Source organism: Ochotona princeps, chromosome 11 (assembly GCF_030435755.1).
Source record: "Ochotona princeps isolate mOchPri1 chromosome 11, mOchPri1.hap1, whole genome shotgun sequence".
In the NCBI taxonomy this organism is placed as follows: domain Eukaryota; kingdom Metazoa; phylum Chordata; class Mammalia; order Lagomorpha; family Ochotonidae; genus Ochotona; species Ochotona princeps.
This window is the reverse complement of record NC_080842.1, coordinates 37,005,446-37,023,356: the sequence shown is the minus strand read 5'-3', so window position 1 is coordinate 37,023,356 and position 17,911 is coordinate 37,005,446. Positions and strand designations below refer to the sequence as shown.

At 36.8% G+C, this 17,911-nt stretch overlaps 1 protein-coding gene across 1 annotated transcript; it reads right to left on the bottom strand.

Moving 5' to 3' along the window:
* Positions 1-3,203: 3,203 nt before the first annotated feature.
* Positions 3,204-17,225, bottom strand: ADAMDEC1 (ADAM like decysin 1). Its single transcript, XM_004579275.3, has 14 exons — positions 16,930-17,225; positions 13,594-13,709; positions 12,677-12,753; positions 11,936-12,014; positions 10,508-10,584; positions 9,580-9,766; positions 9,149-9,211; positions 8,363-8,434; positions 7,890-8,059; positions 7,468-7,549; positions 6,339-6,469; positions 5,418-5,592; positions 4,067-4,149; positions 3,204-3,525 (listed from the first exon to the last, which is right to left on the bottom strand). The coding sequence occupies exons 1-14, from the start codon at positions 17,003-17,005 to the stop codon at positions 3,519-3,521; spliced, it is 1,395 nt and encodes a 464-aa protein (XP_004579332.3). The 5' UTR covers positions 17,006-17,225; the 3' UTR covers positions 3,204-3,518.
* Between the last annotated feature and the right edge of the window lie 686 nt (positions 17,226-17,911).

Here is a 17,911-nt window from a genome sequence, read left to right as displayed (position 1 = left end):
TTTTTTAATCAGATGTTTGATACACATGTAGCTATTATCTTCAGATGTAAAATTCTTCAAGGGAAAATATTCTCTGCCTATCAAACAAAGGTATTAGAGTAATGCATTAGATGTACAGCATGTGCTCCGTAAGCTTGACTCTATACTTTTGTTAACTTGTAGGGCTGAAACTATACTTTAATATGTGTTATGAGATTACTAAAAAAGGTTAAATTTGCCCATGTGTAAACTATTTTCTTTTAGTTGTTACATGTTCCTTTTTTTTTATTTGAAAGGCAAAGTTAAAAGCATGAACATAGGGAGAGAGTGAGATCAAAATTGGCCTTCTGTCTTCTGGTTCATTGCCCAAAATAGCCACAATGGCTTAGGCTGGGCCAGTTTGTCTGATTTGGGGATTGACATTTGAGTTCTATATTTGCCATACATTTGTTGTAGAATCATAGATAAATGACTTCTCTACCTCTATGTCCGCAGGCTCCCGCCTTACATAGCCAGTGTAATACGTTAGTCATACCCCATTTAATGATGGGAACAAGCTCTAAGAAATGCATTAGATGGTTCTGTTGCTTTGTGAATATCTGTATTTAAATGGTGCAACCTACTGCATACATAAGCTACAGGGCATATGAATACATGCGGTTTGTTGCAATGTCATGATTCTGTTCGTAATGGATATCTAAATATGAAATGTGAAAATATTTTTTAAAACATGCTTTGAACATGTGCGGTTGTGCTTTTGCTTTAGTTAATACAGAATTCTGCCTTTGAAAAGAATTGCTGGATGTAAACACATCACGTCTAATTATTAGACTGCATGTACATTGGCAGGCATCAAAAGAGAAGCATGCAGATGTCTGTGGAATACAAATATACCAGACATCTGGGATTTCCAACAATAGCACTTTTTTCATAGCAATCGATTGATTTTGTTGTTGTTTCTAGATAGTTTTGAGCCTTGATAAGCTCAGTAGAAAACATTGCTTTTAATGCACTATTTAGTGATACATCGATGACCCAAAGGCTTTACCAATTGCCAAATTTCGAAATTGGTCTTCCATAAAAGTGCATGGGTTATGGCAAATGAAGAGGCATTTCAACATGGAAATTTTCTTTCTTTTTTTTTTTTTTAAAGATTTATTCATTTTATTACAGCCAGATATATACAGAGGAGAGACAGAGAGGAAGATCTTCCGTCCGATGATTCACTCCCCAAGTGAGCCGCAACGGGCCGCTACACGCCAATCCGATGCCGGGAACCTGGAACCTCTTCCGGGTCTCCCACGCGGGTGCAGTGTCCCAATGCATTGGGCCGTCCTCAACTGCTTTCCCAGGCCACAAGCAGGGAGCTGGATGGGAAATGGAGCTGCCGGGATTAGAACCGGCGCCCATATGGGATCCCGGGGCGTTGAAGGCGAGGACTTTAGCCGCTAGGCCACGCCGCCGGGCCCGGAAATTTTCATAAAAGGACATTTTAGCTGGGCAGTGACTTGGAACGTAGATAACTAGAACCACTTGGCTGAAGATGTCAGCCTCCTCCAGAGTATGCATTAGCTTTTAGTGCTAGGATACTACAAGGTGGATTTGAGGAGCATCCTTCCCACTTCATTCCCATTCCTGGCCACCCATATTCTTGTAACTACTTGCTAATAATCCTAATCAATATAAACAAACCAAGTTCACCGTATTAATTTACCATTGTCATTTAAATGCAGGGTTAGTCATCTCCAACATCCCTCTGACTTTATTCTCTGCAGTACAAGGAGTTTTATTCTGAGAGCCCAACACTTGATCATAACTCCAGGAATAAGGATGTCCAAAGAACACTTTTTTAATTGGAGGAATGGGCTGCTAGTGTGTAGCGACTAAGGGGCAGCTGAGACGGTGGAAAGTCACAGGTATAGCTGGAGTGCCAGCAATGGCCTACACCTGGCTTCATCTACAATGCTACCTTTACAGCGATGTGACAAAGGGTAGATAGCCAGTACGTGCAGGCAAGTCTTTCCAGGAGAACCTTGATTTCAAAATGCGATGTTTAGAAAAGTTTAAATTCCTATTTACCCAAGCAAGTATTATAAAAAACTGTTTTCAGAAAATGTTTTAAAGAAAACCTTTATAGGTGACACATGATCCACTGGGTGTAATTGTTAACCTGTGGTTAGGACACCTGCGTCACATATAGGAGTGCCTGGGGTTACTTCTGGCTTCAGCTCTCCAGCCTTGCTTTCTGCTAATGTGCACCCTGGGAGCAGTGGAGATGAATCGGGTACTTGGGTCCCTGCCACCTACATAGAGACATAGCTGGAGTTCCTGGCTCCCAGCATCAGTACTGCCTAGTCCAAGCCAGTGAGGGTATTTGGGAAATAAGTGGATAGGTTTGTGAGCATTCTGTCCCTACCTTCCACAAGAAACATTTACAGAAAAAAATCTCTACTAGTCTTCCTGTGACTGGCCTCAAGTCATTTTCAGTTGAGGCATTCATGGATGTTTGTATCCCCCTTTTTTCCTCATCTCTGTTTATTTTTAAGAAGATTCATTTACTTACTTGTAAGATTGTCAGAAATAGAGAAATCTGGCCACGGCTGAATAAGCAGGAGTCGGGGACTTTATCATGTCTCCCATGTACCGGGCTGTCACCTGCTGCCTTCCCGGTGCTTTAGCAGGGAATTACTGGGAAGCAGAGCACCCCAGATTCCAGCCTAGCCTACACTTTATGAGACACTGGTTGAGGCGTATCCCACTGTTTGGCAATGCTGGCCCCTGTCCTCAGGGTCTCCATGGTAATACCGGCTACTAGCTAATGACACAAAATATCTTCATTATGAAAGAATTTGTCAACAAAGTAAATTGACAGAGGCTTGAAAATATTCATTTTTGACAATGATCACACAGAAAAGCATGAAGATGTTACATTTTTATTGGCTTGAACGGCCTGTTAAATCAATGCACGGAGGAAGCGTTTCTGGCAGGCTCCATTAAATGAAGTAAACAATACAGACTTCTCAGACTTTATATGTGATGGTGCAAGATTATAGGTGATAAAGTAAAACAATCTGTATAGTTAATTATTTTTCACATAGGAAAATGCTGTTTTACAAGAATGAGGCCAAGTTAACACTGATGTGAAAGAAGGCTGCAGCATACTCCGCCTTGTGCCAACAGTTCCTTCACCCTGCAGGCTTTTATGTTTCACCTGCTAAAAAGTGCAAGTTATTCCCAATTTACAATTTTGCATTGACTCTGAATAATAGTGGTTTTGTTTTTCCACTGCATTGGTCAAAGGTTAGTTTCTTTTGTTCTCAAACAGCAGAGCTAAGCTGTAGCTTCATTGTCCTTAAAAATAGGCAGTGTTTCTAATGGCATCCATTTACCTGACACTTGATTTAAAAATTTGAAAAGTGGAATGACAATGAGAAAAATGCAAGTGTAGAAAATCTAATAAAACACATAGGGTTTGTGGCATGGCTAGTGTCCTGGAGTTACCCTTGGTCAGGTTGCATCTCCTCGAAGCAGGATTTGCTTCATTTTCTGAGTAAAAGGAAAACAAAGTATATAGAAACAAGGGTTATTATAACTTATCTAACAGAATAATCATAAACACTTTCTAGAATTTAATGGAACATCTCTACTGTGAGATCACACGTTTCCTTGCATTTTAGAGATGAGAAAATGTAGCCATGAAGCTGTAAGCCAAGTTATTTGTTGTGGGCAGAGCTAAAAATAAAATTTTTCCATACCCACTGTTCAAACTTTATTTACTCTTATTGTTAAAAAATGCACTTTTATTCTCCACTCAGTTTTTTAAAACCAAATTTATGTCGTAACAGGAATGCAGATGATCGTTAGCCGAAATGCAGGGAGTCCTGGTCCCCACATGTCACAGATGCCACTGCTCTCAATACTCTATGTCCAGACGCTCCTGAGGTATTTTTTTATCCATAAGCTTGTTTTCTGCCCCAAATTGAGTCACTTTAAAAATATTAAATTGTGTTTTAGCGTAGGATAGAACACAGTGGCACATCTTTAAATATGAAAAAAAATATTAGAGTACTGGGAAGAAAAACCTTACGTGACAGGCTTTCGAGTGTCTCCACAATCAGTTCCAGGTTTGAATTTGCATGTCCTGGCCTCGCAGCAAGCGTTGGTACAAGCCTGCAAAGCACACAGTGCTGTGAAGGTGGGTTCAGCAGTATCTCCCTGTAGAGTGAATCGAATTCTGGCACAAATTGGCAATGAATGTTTGCTTTCGAACAAAATTACTCTTGTATTCACATTTGCATGAAAATGATGTAGATAAGGGGAAAAATACTCTGGGAAATAAAATCTACTTAAAGGCCCCAAATAGAATTTCCCCAAAATTGCCCCAAGTAAATTTAACATTGAAAATATTATGTACAGACTACTTTATGACTTCAGAAATGTTTCTATATTACTGAAATGATTTGGAAATACAAAAATCTTAAAATATCTAATTTGCTTTACTAAGATTTCATGTCCAGTCCTATGACTAATAAAGCACCCATAGTTCTTTATGACTAGAAAAGCAAAAATTAAATAAATACTAGTAAAATCTGTTAGTCAAGCAGCCGTGTAACATTTATGTGAAATTTTCTTAAACATTATGGAATAAATATAAAGCCATTATATTAAGAGACCTAGGAGGAAGATACAACAAATGCTTGAATGACAAAAATTAGTTGATTAAAAATTCAACAGCCGTTATGAAATTGTTGAAGCATGTAGCAAATAAACTGAACAGGATAATGAAATATTTTCATATGCATCATGGTGTTCATGTGGCCAGTAATAGAAAGTATAAGAAGCATGATTTTTTAAATATTTTCACAGAAATTCCAACAAATCATGACATGAAAAAATACAAAAGTATAATAATTGAAGAGAAAATCACTTTCATTTAATATGTGATAAATTTTGCTACTCAAAAATACAAGAATCAATTGTTTAATTTTTAAGGACATCAAAACTAGTAGTGATTGAGTCTAAGCTATAGTAAAATAATGCACAGCATGAAGAAAAACAAGAAAATACTTTCGAGTTAAAATTCAACATGGGGGAAACATTGATTTTATATATGACGTTCCAGAGAAATATGAAGGGAAGCTTATGTTTTAGGATAACATTTTATGTTCTGAAAATGTCACAGGCCTTTAGAAAAAAAATCTTGATATTGGGTGTTTCAATTGAATCTGTGTTGTATTTGTGGCAAACATATTTTATAAAAAGCCAGTTATATGATGGAAAAATTGCTATACAAATTCTGAAAAATAATTCCAAGACACCAAAACTATGAAAAGATTTACCATTAAAATGCTTTGTAAACTTATAATTAATAGCATAGCATGGTGCATTTCAGAAATATGTGGACAAGTAAATATGATTACTGTAAAAGAATCTCGTACCTTAGGAGAGCCACAATCACAGTCTTCTCCCACTTCCAGAAGTTGATTCCCACACACTGGTATTGTCCCATTTCTAGGAGCTGATAGTTGCAACAGGCACTTCGGTTTTTGAGATAAAAGATAACTTTCAAAATGTGTGCGGCAGATTGTACTGAAATCCTTTGGGAATTTTGAACTGTAAGCAGAAGAAGAGTTTGGTCTACGATACTGCTAGTTGTGTATGATCTATATTAGAATCTGACTTACATAACTGGTTCAAAAGAAATTCCAAATTCAGTAATTTTAGGCATATGTAGAGGGTGATCAAGCATGTATATTACGTGACTAAGAATGTTTCCCATAGATCTAGCTGTTGTACTAGAATCATTTAAATCACTGTGTGCATTTAGTACCATCTTAAATGATAACAGTGATGAATATACTGTTTGTTATCATCCACTTACCTTTCCTGGAAATAGAGGTAAATGACGTAAGAATGAAGGAGTGAAGGGAAATTATCAGGGTTCTAGGTTCTATGGACATCTTATTCTTAATTTATGAACACCGCAGAATATGTTTAGCTCTATCTTCTGTTCCAAGCCATTGCAAAGTGGCTAACAATAACATAAATAATTGTGTAAAATGGGGTGATTGATCCATAGAAATATGCAGAAAATTTTGGTGCCTTTATTAGGCTAATAGGCTGTGATATCAATCAATAAATTATTTTAAAATGTAGTTCACATACTTATAAATTTCACCTGGGAATATTTGGAAATCTTGAAGGACCTCTATAATTTATGGAACACCTATGTATAAAGAGACTAGTGTTTGAATGAACAACATATAGGCTTGGGTCTAAAATTCATCCAAAACATGAATACATAGACAAACATCTGAAGAATTGGTAATATTTTTTTCTCAAGCATGACATAGTCTCACCTCAGATACTGATTCATTACACAGCTGCCAGAGGGACACTTGGTGTCATATGGAATATCAGGCATGCCAAGTACATGGCCCAACTCATGTGACATCACTCCCACAAGAGCTACATTATTCTTTCTTTCAGCCTGGAAAAAAACAATACTTATTTCGTTTCTCAGTTTTTGCCAGTGTACAGTGTTGAAACACATAGCGTGAGAGACGACAAACACAAGCCATGAGGCTCTTTCCCTGTTTTCCCTACCTCTGCTTATTACAATGAAACGGTTAATGTGTCTTGACAATATGTGGATGAACTTTTGTCTAGACTTACAATGTCATGATTCACTTAAATAGCAAAAGGGGAGTCCTTTTATTTGGGAGTAGAGATGCATTCCACAACACATCTTTACATCCAGTTTACTGGTTTTCATTGCACAGTTTATCTATTGAAAATTATGCATATGATGTTTGCCTATATAGCTATTTAATTGATATTTTCAATGAATGTTGCCTTATATCAGAACATGATATTGGTTCTTTTTGGATTGGCTTATTTCACTGAGCATAGTGAGTTGGGACCATTTTGTTGCAAACAATAGGATTTGATTGTTTTCGATGGCTGAGTAGTGTTCCATAGAAGGATGTACCATAGTTTCTTTAGCCATGTCTCAATGTCAGAATGCTCCTATATAGCAAAATGATGCACTTGTGACTGTTTGAAGAACTATACTGTTGCTATAGGGGAAAACAATGAAGAGAGGGAGGATGGGGCTGTGAAAAAGGAAATCCCTGAGCCTAAGGAACCGTATCATGAAAAACAAAAATTAAAAAAAAAAAAATGAAAAAAAAAACCTAAGTTGTTGAATGATAATTTGAAGTGATTTAGTCCTATAAATACAGTCATAGAATCCATGCTTAATAATTGTTTGTATAGCCAGTTACCATAAGTTTCCAGTAAACCATGCAGTAAAGGGTGAAGCCTTCCAGCAGAGCTGTTGTGAGGGAGATATTCTGTTCGATAAGCCAACAAATCTTTCTAGAATATATTGATTGCTCTGGCACAGCCTCACTGTGCCAACTCTGCATTTGACATTATTCATGGAAGATACAGAACCACAGGGAGACATATTACAAGCTTACACACCTCAATAACAGCAACCGAAGATGAAGAACACAAGGAGTTTGAGGCTGCCATTCCAACACGGCGATTGTTGAAGGCTACTCCGCTGTGTGAAAGTCAGACACACACTCAGTCTTAGTCTTTAGAACCATTAGCTTTTGTTAGGCTGTACGTTTCCCTTGTTAACCCATCCTTGTCCTTTGCCCTAAGCCTCAGGAAAGCTTATCCCAGAGCATTGTAGTGATCAGAGCTGGCTATTTTATACTAAAGAGCCCATTTTATTGATTTGATAGGGGGCGCTGGAGGGAATTGTTAAAGGCTGAATGTCAGGCAGTTGGTATGTAAATGAGGAGGAAGAATTGAGCGGAAATCCCTGCAGAGGAATCTGGAGGGTGACCGTTCCCTCAGCCTATTTGGGATCCCGCCAGGGCAGTGTAGATGCTCACCTGAGAAGTTGGGCATGGTCATGCACCATCTTTTTCCCCAGGTTAGATTTATGCCATTTCAGGAAGTTGTTAAATGTGGTGCCTATGTTAGGTTCCACCTTGATCTTATCACTGTCAGACCAGATTTCCATACCCACCAAGGTCACTTCAACATCTATGGTATTGTAAATCTGTGGAAAGAGCAGTTTTCTTCATGAAAATGTTGCCTGTTTCCTAGTTGATTCAGTTGTGATTGATCAGTGATGGGGTGACTAAGTGATGAGAACTACAAATGATAAACTTCCATTTTGAACATGGAAACCTAGAATTTGCTTTTGCTGTTAATTTGTGTGATTTTTAACTTGACGTTGAGACTTCTCATGCTAAAATTTACCAGAACTGTTGGCCGTAAGGCACTGTGATTCTAACTGATGAGGTCAAGTGGAAGTTACAGGCCCAAGTAAAAACACAAGTTCACATTATCAATGTCTTACCACATTGAGTAGGTTCAGCACATTGAACACAAAGCTTCTCATGTGAGTTATATTTCCCTCATGTATATTATACTGTAAAATACAAAGCAAGAAGTGCAATTAAATACTAAAGTGAGAAAGGTAATGGGATACAGTTTCACATTTGAAGAAAAATGTTACATGTTAATATAATTCATTATATATTGTTAAGGACTATAATTAAGGTCTTTGTTTCGATTAATTCTCTTTTAAGTAAGAATCTTTTGGTATGAGAAATTGAGATATTGATGTAAACTTGTTAACTTTTCAGTTGAATGTTATGTCATATTTATATTAATATATTCATACTTAATGCTAAAAAATTCAACCACTCTTAATGTATTTTTAGATAATTCCCTATAGCTATATGTTAACAGGCATAAGGGGACTACAAAAAGTTTATGGAACCTGAAATTTAGAGATTTGTTGCAAGAACATTTTGAAATCCATATCTACAAGGGGTCTTCAGAAATTCATGGAGAATATATACTATCAAAAACCTACACATACATTTAAAATTTGTTTTCTCACAAAGCAAACATCTTAATTATTTTTCCATTAGCTTTTTGAAGTCCCTTGGTATATTACTGGTTCTCAATATTTGATAGGTAGCTATTTCATGGAATAAGAGTGCAAATATTGCTGAAAAGGCAGAATTTCCAGTATGTTCAAGTTTGCCTTATTAGCAAAAATCACTCATTGTTTGCTTCAGCTTAAGTTACTTCAGCATGGACTAAACTGGCCCAGAGTTTAACATTTCATACTTACAAAGGTGTTATCGAGCACCAAAAACAGGTCAAGGTATTTTTGTGCCTGAAGAAAGTCTTCTTGCTTTACGAAGGATAAAAAAACATTATAAAGTTACTTTGATTCTGAAAGACCCAAAAGCTTACTAGTCTCGCATATATAGCCTTTACTCAAAAACCTTTCATTGAAATACGACCTTTTATTGAAGTTAAAGTTTGTCACTAGTAAAGCCTATATTATTTTCTCAAATTCTCAACGATTACCAAGACAAATTCGAGATTTGCATTATTGACCGTGTGAATATTTTCCATTAATTTCTCCAGAGCAAAATTAATCTACAGATAAATAACTTACAGCATGTACACCTGTTACTTGTTGCTGAACACACCAATAGATGCTATGTGATGATGAACCCCTTGGAATACAAGATGATACAGGAAAACTCTGCTTACCTTTGCACTTTTGGGTGACCTAGACTTTCGAACAGGACCACGTTTCCTGCCAACATGTCTCACACCACATGTGTAGTTGGCTGTGTGCAGTTCCTCCTGATTGTATGTAAGGATAGCGTGTTCTGCCTGGTCCGTGCCTTTCAGGGGCTGTATCAGATAGCTTTGATGGTGATGGGTGAAGTATCCTCTGAAATACACAGACCCGTATTTCAGGATTCCCTGGCACACAGCGTCACACTGCTCAGCAGTGGTTGACAACTCTGCGAATCCATCGCAGTCTCACAGTACAGCCTTCACTCATAGGCATCTCAGCTCCCTCTTAGTAAGTTATAATTGGTGTTTGTCACTGTTGAAGCCTATCTTGAAGCCTATCTTACTTACTCAGAGAAATCTGCACCAGGATTTCAAGGTAGATTTGAGATTTGCACCATAAGCTTGGTAAATAGGTTTTCATTATGCATGTAACAAACATTGGTTTATCTTAGAAATATGAAGAGAAACACAGTATAGGCATATCTAGATAATAAGCTCAGAAAAGAAAAAATATTAGCAGTTAACCCTGAGGGCTGCAGTTAGGGCTAGTAGTAGTTTAAAGAATCTGTTTTGCTTGGCAGTTAGAATGCCCATGTCTCATACTGAAGCACTTGAATTTTGAGACCAGGCTGTGGTCCTAACTTCACCCTCCTCCTCTTGCAGACTCCGGGGGCAGTTATGATAAGTGGATTTTTTGCAGAGCACATGGAGACCTGGATTGAGTTCCCAGCTCCCAGCTTTGTCCCGAGCCAATATGGATATTTAGGGAGAGAAACAGCGTTTAAGTGATTTTTTTTTTAAAGTACCATAATATTAAGCAATATAAGTAATAGTCAGACTATCTTTGTGTAGCAAAATGGTGCTTGCTCTGTACTTGTTTTACTGTGGTTCTCACCTCAGCCCATCACAGGTACTGATGCTTGCAACAGAATCTTTCTCATTTAGGATGCGTCCTTCATAGTAACAATACTCCTGGAGTAGGAAAAAGGCTGAATTCAATCTCTGTGTACGCACATGCATAGTGTATATATACACACACATATATATGCATACATACATACACTTCGAGGATGAGAATACATCAGAGTTGTGCAGAAAACTGCTATCACGACTATGCAGGACAGTTCAAGTAATAATTATGGCCAAGCCAGTTTCCAGAAACAAAGAGAATGAGAAACTCAGGATTTTCTGAATTGCTCCATAGCTGAGCTGGAAAACTACATGTTTAGAGGCCAAAATGTTTTTCTGGCACTAATTTGTCCCTCAGGAAAGTCCAGAGCTGTTGAGCCCGAGTGGGTCCATGATGAAGGATGATGTTTCCTCTGACAAGCACCCAATTCCCTTGGGATTTACATTACTACTGTGGGAATCTTGGAATTATTTTTCTGTTCTGGAGCCTAAGGACTCTGTGTATCTCTGAGTAGAAGGAGGAACTCACATTCCAAGACTTTGTAGGTCATCAGAGACAATACTGCCACTGCTGAGCATACCGAACTAGCCAATTTGGTTCTCCAGTTTAATTGGTCTTTTAAGGGAATTTCTTTGGCAGTCTCAAAAATCCACACATGCTTTGAGTCTGTCAGCAAAATAGGGGTCACAAAGTTGATCAACAACCACTTGTTCAAAATGAGTAGGTTTGTCTCAAGATCTGAAATTTTGTCTTTGCATCTGACTGTTTTATACCTTGGAAGAAAATATGTCATCAGAAACATTTTCTATGGAAGTCTTGGAAAAGAGTATTACATTAATGTGTTCTTAGCTGTTTACACTTGAGTATAAATTTATCAGGCATTTTCCTCTGAAGACAATATGGGAACAACCTATATCTGCAAAACCAAAATTTTGAAAAATTTTTACAAGGGAGACATGATTTTTAAAACAGCTTAGAGTAAGTCATTTTGTACTCTCTTCTTATTCCCTGATGTTTACGTCATGTTTCTCTATATCTACCGTGGCCTTGGAACCTGATGATGGTGAACAGAATAACAATCTGAACAGAAAATATTAGTATCTTGTTGTTAATGCCATGAAAGAATACTGTTTATCTTCAGAAAATAAAACATGAAGTCTCAAGTGCCTAATATTGTTTCTGATCTATGGCTAAAGTAGTTTAGGTGCCAGTAGATGTCTGTTATATTCTAGAACTGTGAAGCTTGAAAGACTGAAAACAAGCTTGTAAAAGCTGAGTGCAATTTTCTATTTGCCATTTCATTAGTCACATAGGAGCATCTTGTTTTCAAATACGGATTTTTAAATGATTATTTGATGAGATTAAGAAATTGGTGGAGCCCATTAAGTGTTCCAGAAAGCATGCAGACTATACCAGGTCAGGAGGGCTGGTGATGATTTCCTCCCCTCTGGGTGAATAGGAAGTTTCAGTGTAGTTTGGTCCCAGGAGATGCCTGTAGAAAGTGGAGAGGGGCAAGGCGCACTCAGGGTAGAAATAAAGGCTTATGTTTCTGCCACGCCCTTCAGTACTGAAGGGATAATAATGTCTAAAGACATGGCTGACATTCTGACCCATGACCCTGTCCCAAGAATGGAACAATGCTGCTGAAATATAAAGTATACCTATTAGATCTATGGGAGAAATTTTCTTTTTCAAACAAGTGACTTTGCAATTCTTCACACCATGACTACAACCTTTTTGGTTATAGTCATCATGGACTATTGCCTTCAGGGAGGGATTTGCTAAATGCTTAGATCTATGCAGAACTTCATTTCCTGAAACACCTCTTAAGGCTGTGAATACTGAATCAGTCTTGACATATGTGCTTCTAAAAGTAATGTAGACTGCTCCAAAGTTTCAAGTGTATATGAGCATAAAAGATGATCAGCACGTTCTCAGGTTGAGGAAAAATGTCACTTACATTTGAAATTCTCTGTTTATACTTTGCATATAATTTGTTGAGAGTGTAAACATCTTAGATTATTTCAGTACAAAGTAAAATCAGTTAAGACTCAAATGCTTCAGGTCTTCTAAAACTACACCAACTGGTGTCAAGATTTTTTCCCCACATTTTCTTTAAAACAAGTGATGACCCTTCTAGAAAACACAACTTACTTGGTTTTCTGTAGTTGAAGAATGATTTCTTCTCCTTTTAATCTAATCTGGTATTTAATTTCAGATTCATACTTTTCCTGGAAATATTTAATGAAATTTTTAAGTCAAACAATTTATATTCTGAGCCTGTCAAAAATAACCGTAACATATTTAACATATTTTAGGATAATAATTGCAAAAGCATAGCTTGTAAAAGAAGCTGTTTTATGCCATTACAACAGTGTAAGATATAACATAAATTTAAGATGAACTTTGAAGGAAACTAGTTACACTATAATAATCCATATTGATTAAATTGTGATATGTATGGTAGGAGTTTATAATTCGATTTAGTGAAGGATATACTGTCTTGTGAACCCAATTAAATCACCAGTACTTCTGTGGTATAATAAAAAGACATGCATTTTTCTCATTTTAAAAGAAAACCAAACGCATTGAAGAAAAGCAACCAAAATGCTATTAAGAATCAAATAATATCATAGTCAAAATGTTAAATATACTTCACTTCATAAATTTAAAAAACCTCGATTATTAAGCGTTAGTTCTTCATAAAAGATGAAATGGTTGAGAAAGCATTTCTACGGGGGGAGAAGGGTTGGAGCAAAAGGGAAAAGGTGGGTTCGGTGAGCTGGGACGGACACAAGCTGACAGAAATGGCTCTGTTTCCTGGACACTTTTTTTTCCCATTCTCTCCTTCAGAAATGTCCAAGCAGCTTTATCCTTTTTTAATTTGCTTGCCTGTGAAAGCTTTGGAAGAAATTCTGTGTTCTCTCCTGACAGAAGGGAGCTACATAAATGAGCTTGAAGATGAAGCTGGCAGATTCCATGTTGACAGTGACACCGCGTCTACAAGTGGAAGCGTCCTTTATTACTGCTTCTGAAATTACAAGGTCTACCACAGGCGTGCTCTGTCTTACCTCATCCCCATGCCTCTGCGTCCCGTTCTCAATCTCTCTTTTGTGTAAACTGTGTAGTTTTCTGGGATGAACTACTTCATAGAGTGTTAATTCAGATGTTTGTTTTGTGGCTAATGCTGGAGGAAGAAAGAGCATTGATATAAATGATTTTAAGATTGTAGTCTTTGAACTTCTGTGTTTTCTTAGTTCATTTTTGGAAAAAAGCAGTGAAGACTGAATTGCCAATCAGATAACACACATTGAGAAGGCAGTTCCCCACGTTGGCTTTTTTTGTTTTGTTTTTTACATTTGCTTGTTTTTATTGGAAAGTCAGATTTACAGAGAAAAGGAGAGTCAGAGAAAAATCTTCGATCTACTGGTTCATTCTCCAAGTGGCCGTAACAGCCGGAGCTGAGCTAATCTGAAGCCAGTAGCTTCTTCCGGGTCTCTCACAGCCTTGGGCTGTCCTCTAGTGCTTTGCCAGGCCACAAGCAGGGAGCTGAAAGCAAAGTGGAGCAGCCAGAATATGAACTGGTGCCCATATGAATTCCTGGCACATGCGAGGCAAGGACTTTAGCCACTAGGCTGCTTGCTCCCTCTAATCCCCAATGTTAGTTTTTTGACGATAATTTTTCTTTTGCTCTCTCCTCCCACAGTGGAAAAGCATGATGAAACAATTCTTTGGGTGTTCTTTCGTCATGTGCAAACTCTGGACTCGGAAAAGGTAAGTCTCAGATTAAGAACAGGGGTTGTGGGAGCCTGGACCTGCCTTCCTTATTACATTCACTTTACACTTATTGTGCTTTTCGAACTTGGGGATTTTATCTCGATGTCCTCAGATTTCTGCTTTAATGCAAAATGTCTTTGCGTGTCACCTGTATGGTAAAACCCCTTGAGTACTCAGCTCGCTCTAGGCAAGCCGCTTGTTAATTCCTCAGTACAATAATGCTTCATGATGCTGTTTTCCCATTTTCATTTTTCTCTCAAGACTTTAAATTTCACATAAGATTCTAGTGTATTCTCCTAGAGACTTTTTAAAGTATATAAGTGTAAAATATAAAAGTGTCAAAGTATAAAAGTGTTTATAGACAGTATTAACATACTAAAAATTAGCATTTGTTAGACAACTTCTCGTTAACAGTAGAGAAAGAATGGCTCATGTAGCCAACGTTGTCTCATATCCTCACTAAATGATCCTGTAGAAGGCACTTTACTTTTGAGTTACTTGTTATTAAGATCATTTTGGTAAAAAAACTTGAATAAGGAAACATAAAAATATTTAGTGCCATTCTAGGAAGATGAAAGCATATCTTTATTTCTCTTTTAATTGCTCAATCACCTATGTAAGATCTGTCATATTTTTAAACACATTTCATACCGCAGTGTGCTTGAGGCAGTTTCATTGTAACAGAGTGAACCTAAGGACAAGCGATTACACCCTTGTTTGATACAGAGAGACTCTGAAGGACACTAGTAAAGCTATGATTCTTTCTTCATTAGTTAAGATTTGCTGTACAGCTGCCCTGAGAAAGGTTCATTACAAATTAAGGCAGAAAATATAGACAAGTATTAGTAACTGCTCTTTTATCAAAATGTATTCTGAATTCAGCGATGGGATGGTCATGGACTTGAAATTAGAGTGAATTTTCGTAATACCTCATGATCACTCTAGCAGTAACTTGTAATTTTGGAAAAGCCCCAGAATGTTTTCCAACCTCTCTATAAATGCTGACTTTAGGGTTACCTTGTAAGAACACACTACAGTGTTGCTTACCAAAGGCCTCTCAAGGTTTCATAAAGCAAAACATAAATCTAGTAGTATCCTTTAATGAATAAAAGATGAAAGTCAAGATCAGTCTAGTCAAAGTTAACTTTTTAATACTCAAAACTTATGTCACTTCAAAAATAGAGATAATGAATCAGTACTATACTTTTACTTAACTATAATGTCTCAAATCATTGCCTGATTTTTTTCTTAATGTACGGCATTATGTTTTTAGGCAGTGAGCAAATTACAGTTAATCTTAGGTTCTTTTTCTGAACATAAAACTGAATTATTCTTCAACAAACACTTATTGAATTGTAACTTGGTTAGTTTGAAGTTGTCAAGTAAAATCAATTAATAGAGTACATTGTGTTACCTTCCCCTTTGGAATTTAATTCAATTGGGAAAATACCTGTTGAATATAAAATATCCATTACATGTATTGCCATAATCGAATCAGCAAGTTATGTGGTTGCAAATGCCAGGATGATTAAATATACTGGAGCTAAGGGATTCTGAATCTTTGGGCACAGGTTAGAGATATACTTCTAAAATGAGCGACATTTGTCTTTTCTCCTGAGGAGTTGTAGGTTGAAGTTTTGGTGGTGGTGGCACTTTCTGTTGCTCTGTGTGGATCCCTTTACCTAATAGAATGCTAAGCCTAAAATGGAATAAAAATATGCTGTCGGATATTAGGAAAAAGAAATTGGCATTTGATATTTTACATGTTTTTAACTAGTGATAATCTATCCAGTAGTAAGATGATAAAATCAGTATGCCTCTTTTGCCAATTAAATAAGTGTGTGTTTAGGGGTTATCAGATGAATAATCACCACAAACTGTTATTTCCCAGGACTACTCATTTTGACCCTGTCATTTGTGAAAAATCTTCCTCAAGAAAATTCTTATAATAGAGATTTTTAAAACCTTAAAAAGGTGCAATGATTAGAATATTATTTTTTGTTGATTTATTTTGGGAAATATACAAACTTATTTTGAAACATACTAATTTGAAAATTATGACAAGATTTAGAATATGTTTTATATAATTACTTAAAATTTTCATCAAAAAGATATTGGTAGATATACAGAAGGGAGATAGGGAGGCCGGTGTATAACAGATTGATAGATAAATTGTCCTCAATACTCAACATCAGGGAAGATTGATTTCAGTATACTCGTCAAATACCAAAATTTGTGCGTGGTCAAGTTGCTTAGGTAAAATGTCATTTAAACTATGTTCACCTTCCCCTATATCTTAAATAACTTCTAGATAATTTCTGATATCTAATACTATGCAAACAGCTTCACATTGTATCATTTAGGTAGCCAGAACAAGAAGTATTTGTTCAATAGAGATATAATTAGATTTTTGAATATTTTTGCTCTAAGGTTGGTTGAATAAGCAGATACAGAGCACATGGCTGCAGGGAAACAACTGGACATAACTTGCTTGAACAGAGAGAGAGAATACACCGAAACACAAGCAGCTGTGATGTTAGCCTCAGGGGAGCATATGTCCTTATGACAAGGCTACTTCATTGATGCAGTCATTGACTTTTGCATTCAAATGCCAGTAAATCTGTACTTACCTTGAGTTTGGAAGATGAGCCAGAGCACAGAGAGCAGAACCCAAGTCATGCTGGCGACTGCAGGTAGCTGAGACATCACTCAGAGTATGAAAATGAGGTTGTCCAAGCTGTTTTTATCTGCCTCCACTTCCTTTTGGATGTTCAAAAACAAAATAAAAGCTTCAATCTTAATGAGATTCGGGAATTTTTTAATGGTACTTGGAAGTGAACAAGAAATTGCAATGTCGAGACAGGAGGATGTTTTTCGTTTGAGACGTATTTATATCTGGTTATAGCTCACTAAGGACTTGCATCTGGACAACTGCTTATCCTGGATGTGGTTGCAAGTACTAGGAATTTATGAACTGAGGTTGAATATTTATATCCCAACCCAAACTGAACCATCTCTACTCTTGTATCCTTATACTGATACTAGTATGTGCATTTAAAAAATACCTGGATGTGTTGTACACATTTTGTGAAGCTAGCACAGAGAGCACCAACTCTGAAAGACCTTAGCCAAGTCTTCCAATCCACAATGTGTGATTGTCTCTGAATCTCAGTGTCTTTATGTGTAAAAAGGGATTAAACTCCTTAGGTTTTCTCTAAAATCATATACACTTACACATACAGACATTTCTAAACAAAATTGTAAAGAAATGTTCAACTTATCTTTGACAGTGTTAGAATTAATCAAGCTATATAGCAAAGAAAGGATGTTTGAAGTGTGCTATGAGTTCTGCTTCAGAAAGACAGCAATACTTTTCTACTTCCAGAAAAATGATATTTGGGTATTAGAAAAATTATACATTTTCATGATGATAATTGTAAAAAGAATACAGAAAGGAATCTCTAAATGACTCCACATTAAGAATGACTTCAGTGCACAGGTCTTTGGCCTACCAGTTAATAGTCTGGTTTTAGGTCTCCACATCTTTCTTTAGAATATTGTGGTTCAGTTCCCAGCTCCAGTGCCTACTCTGGTATCTTGCTAATGTGAATC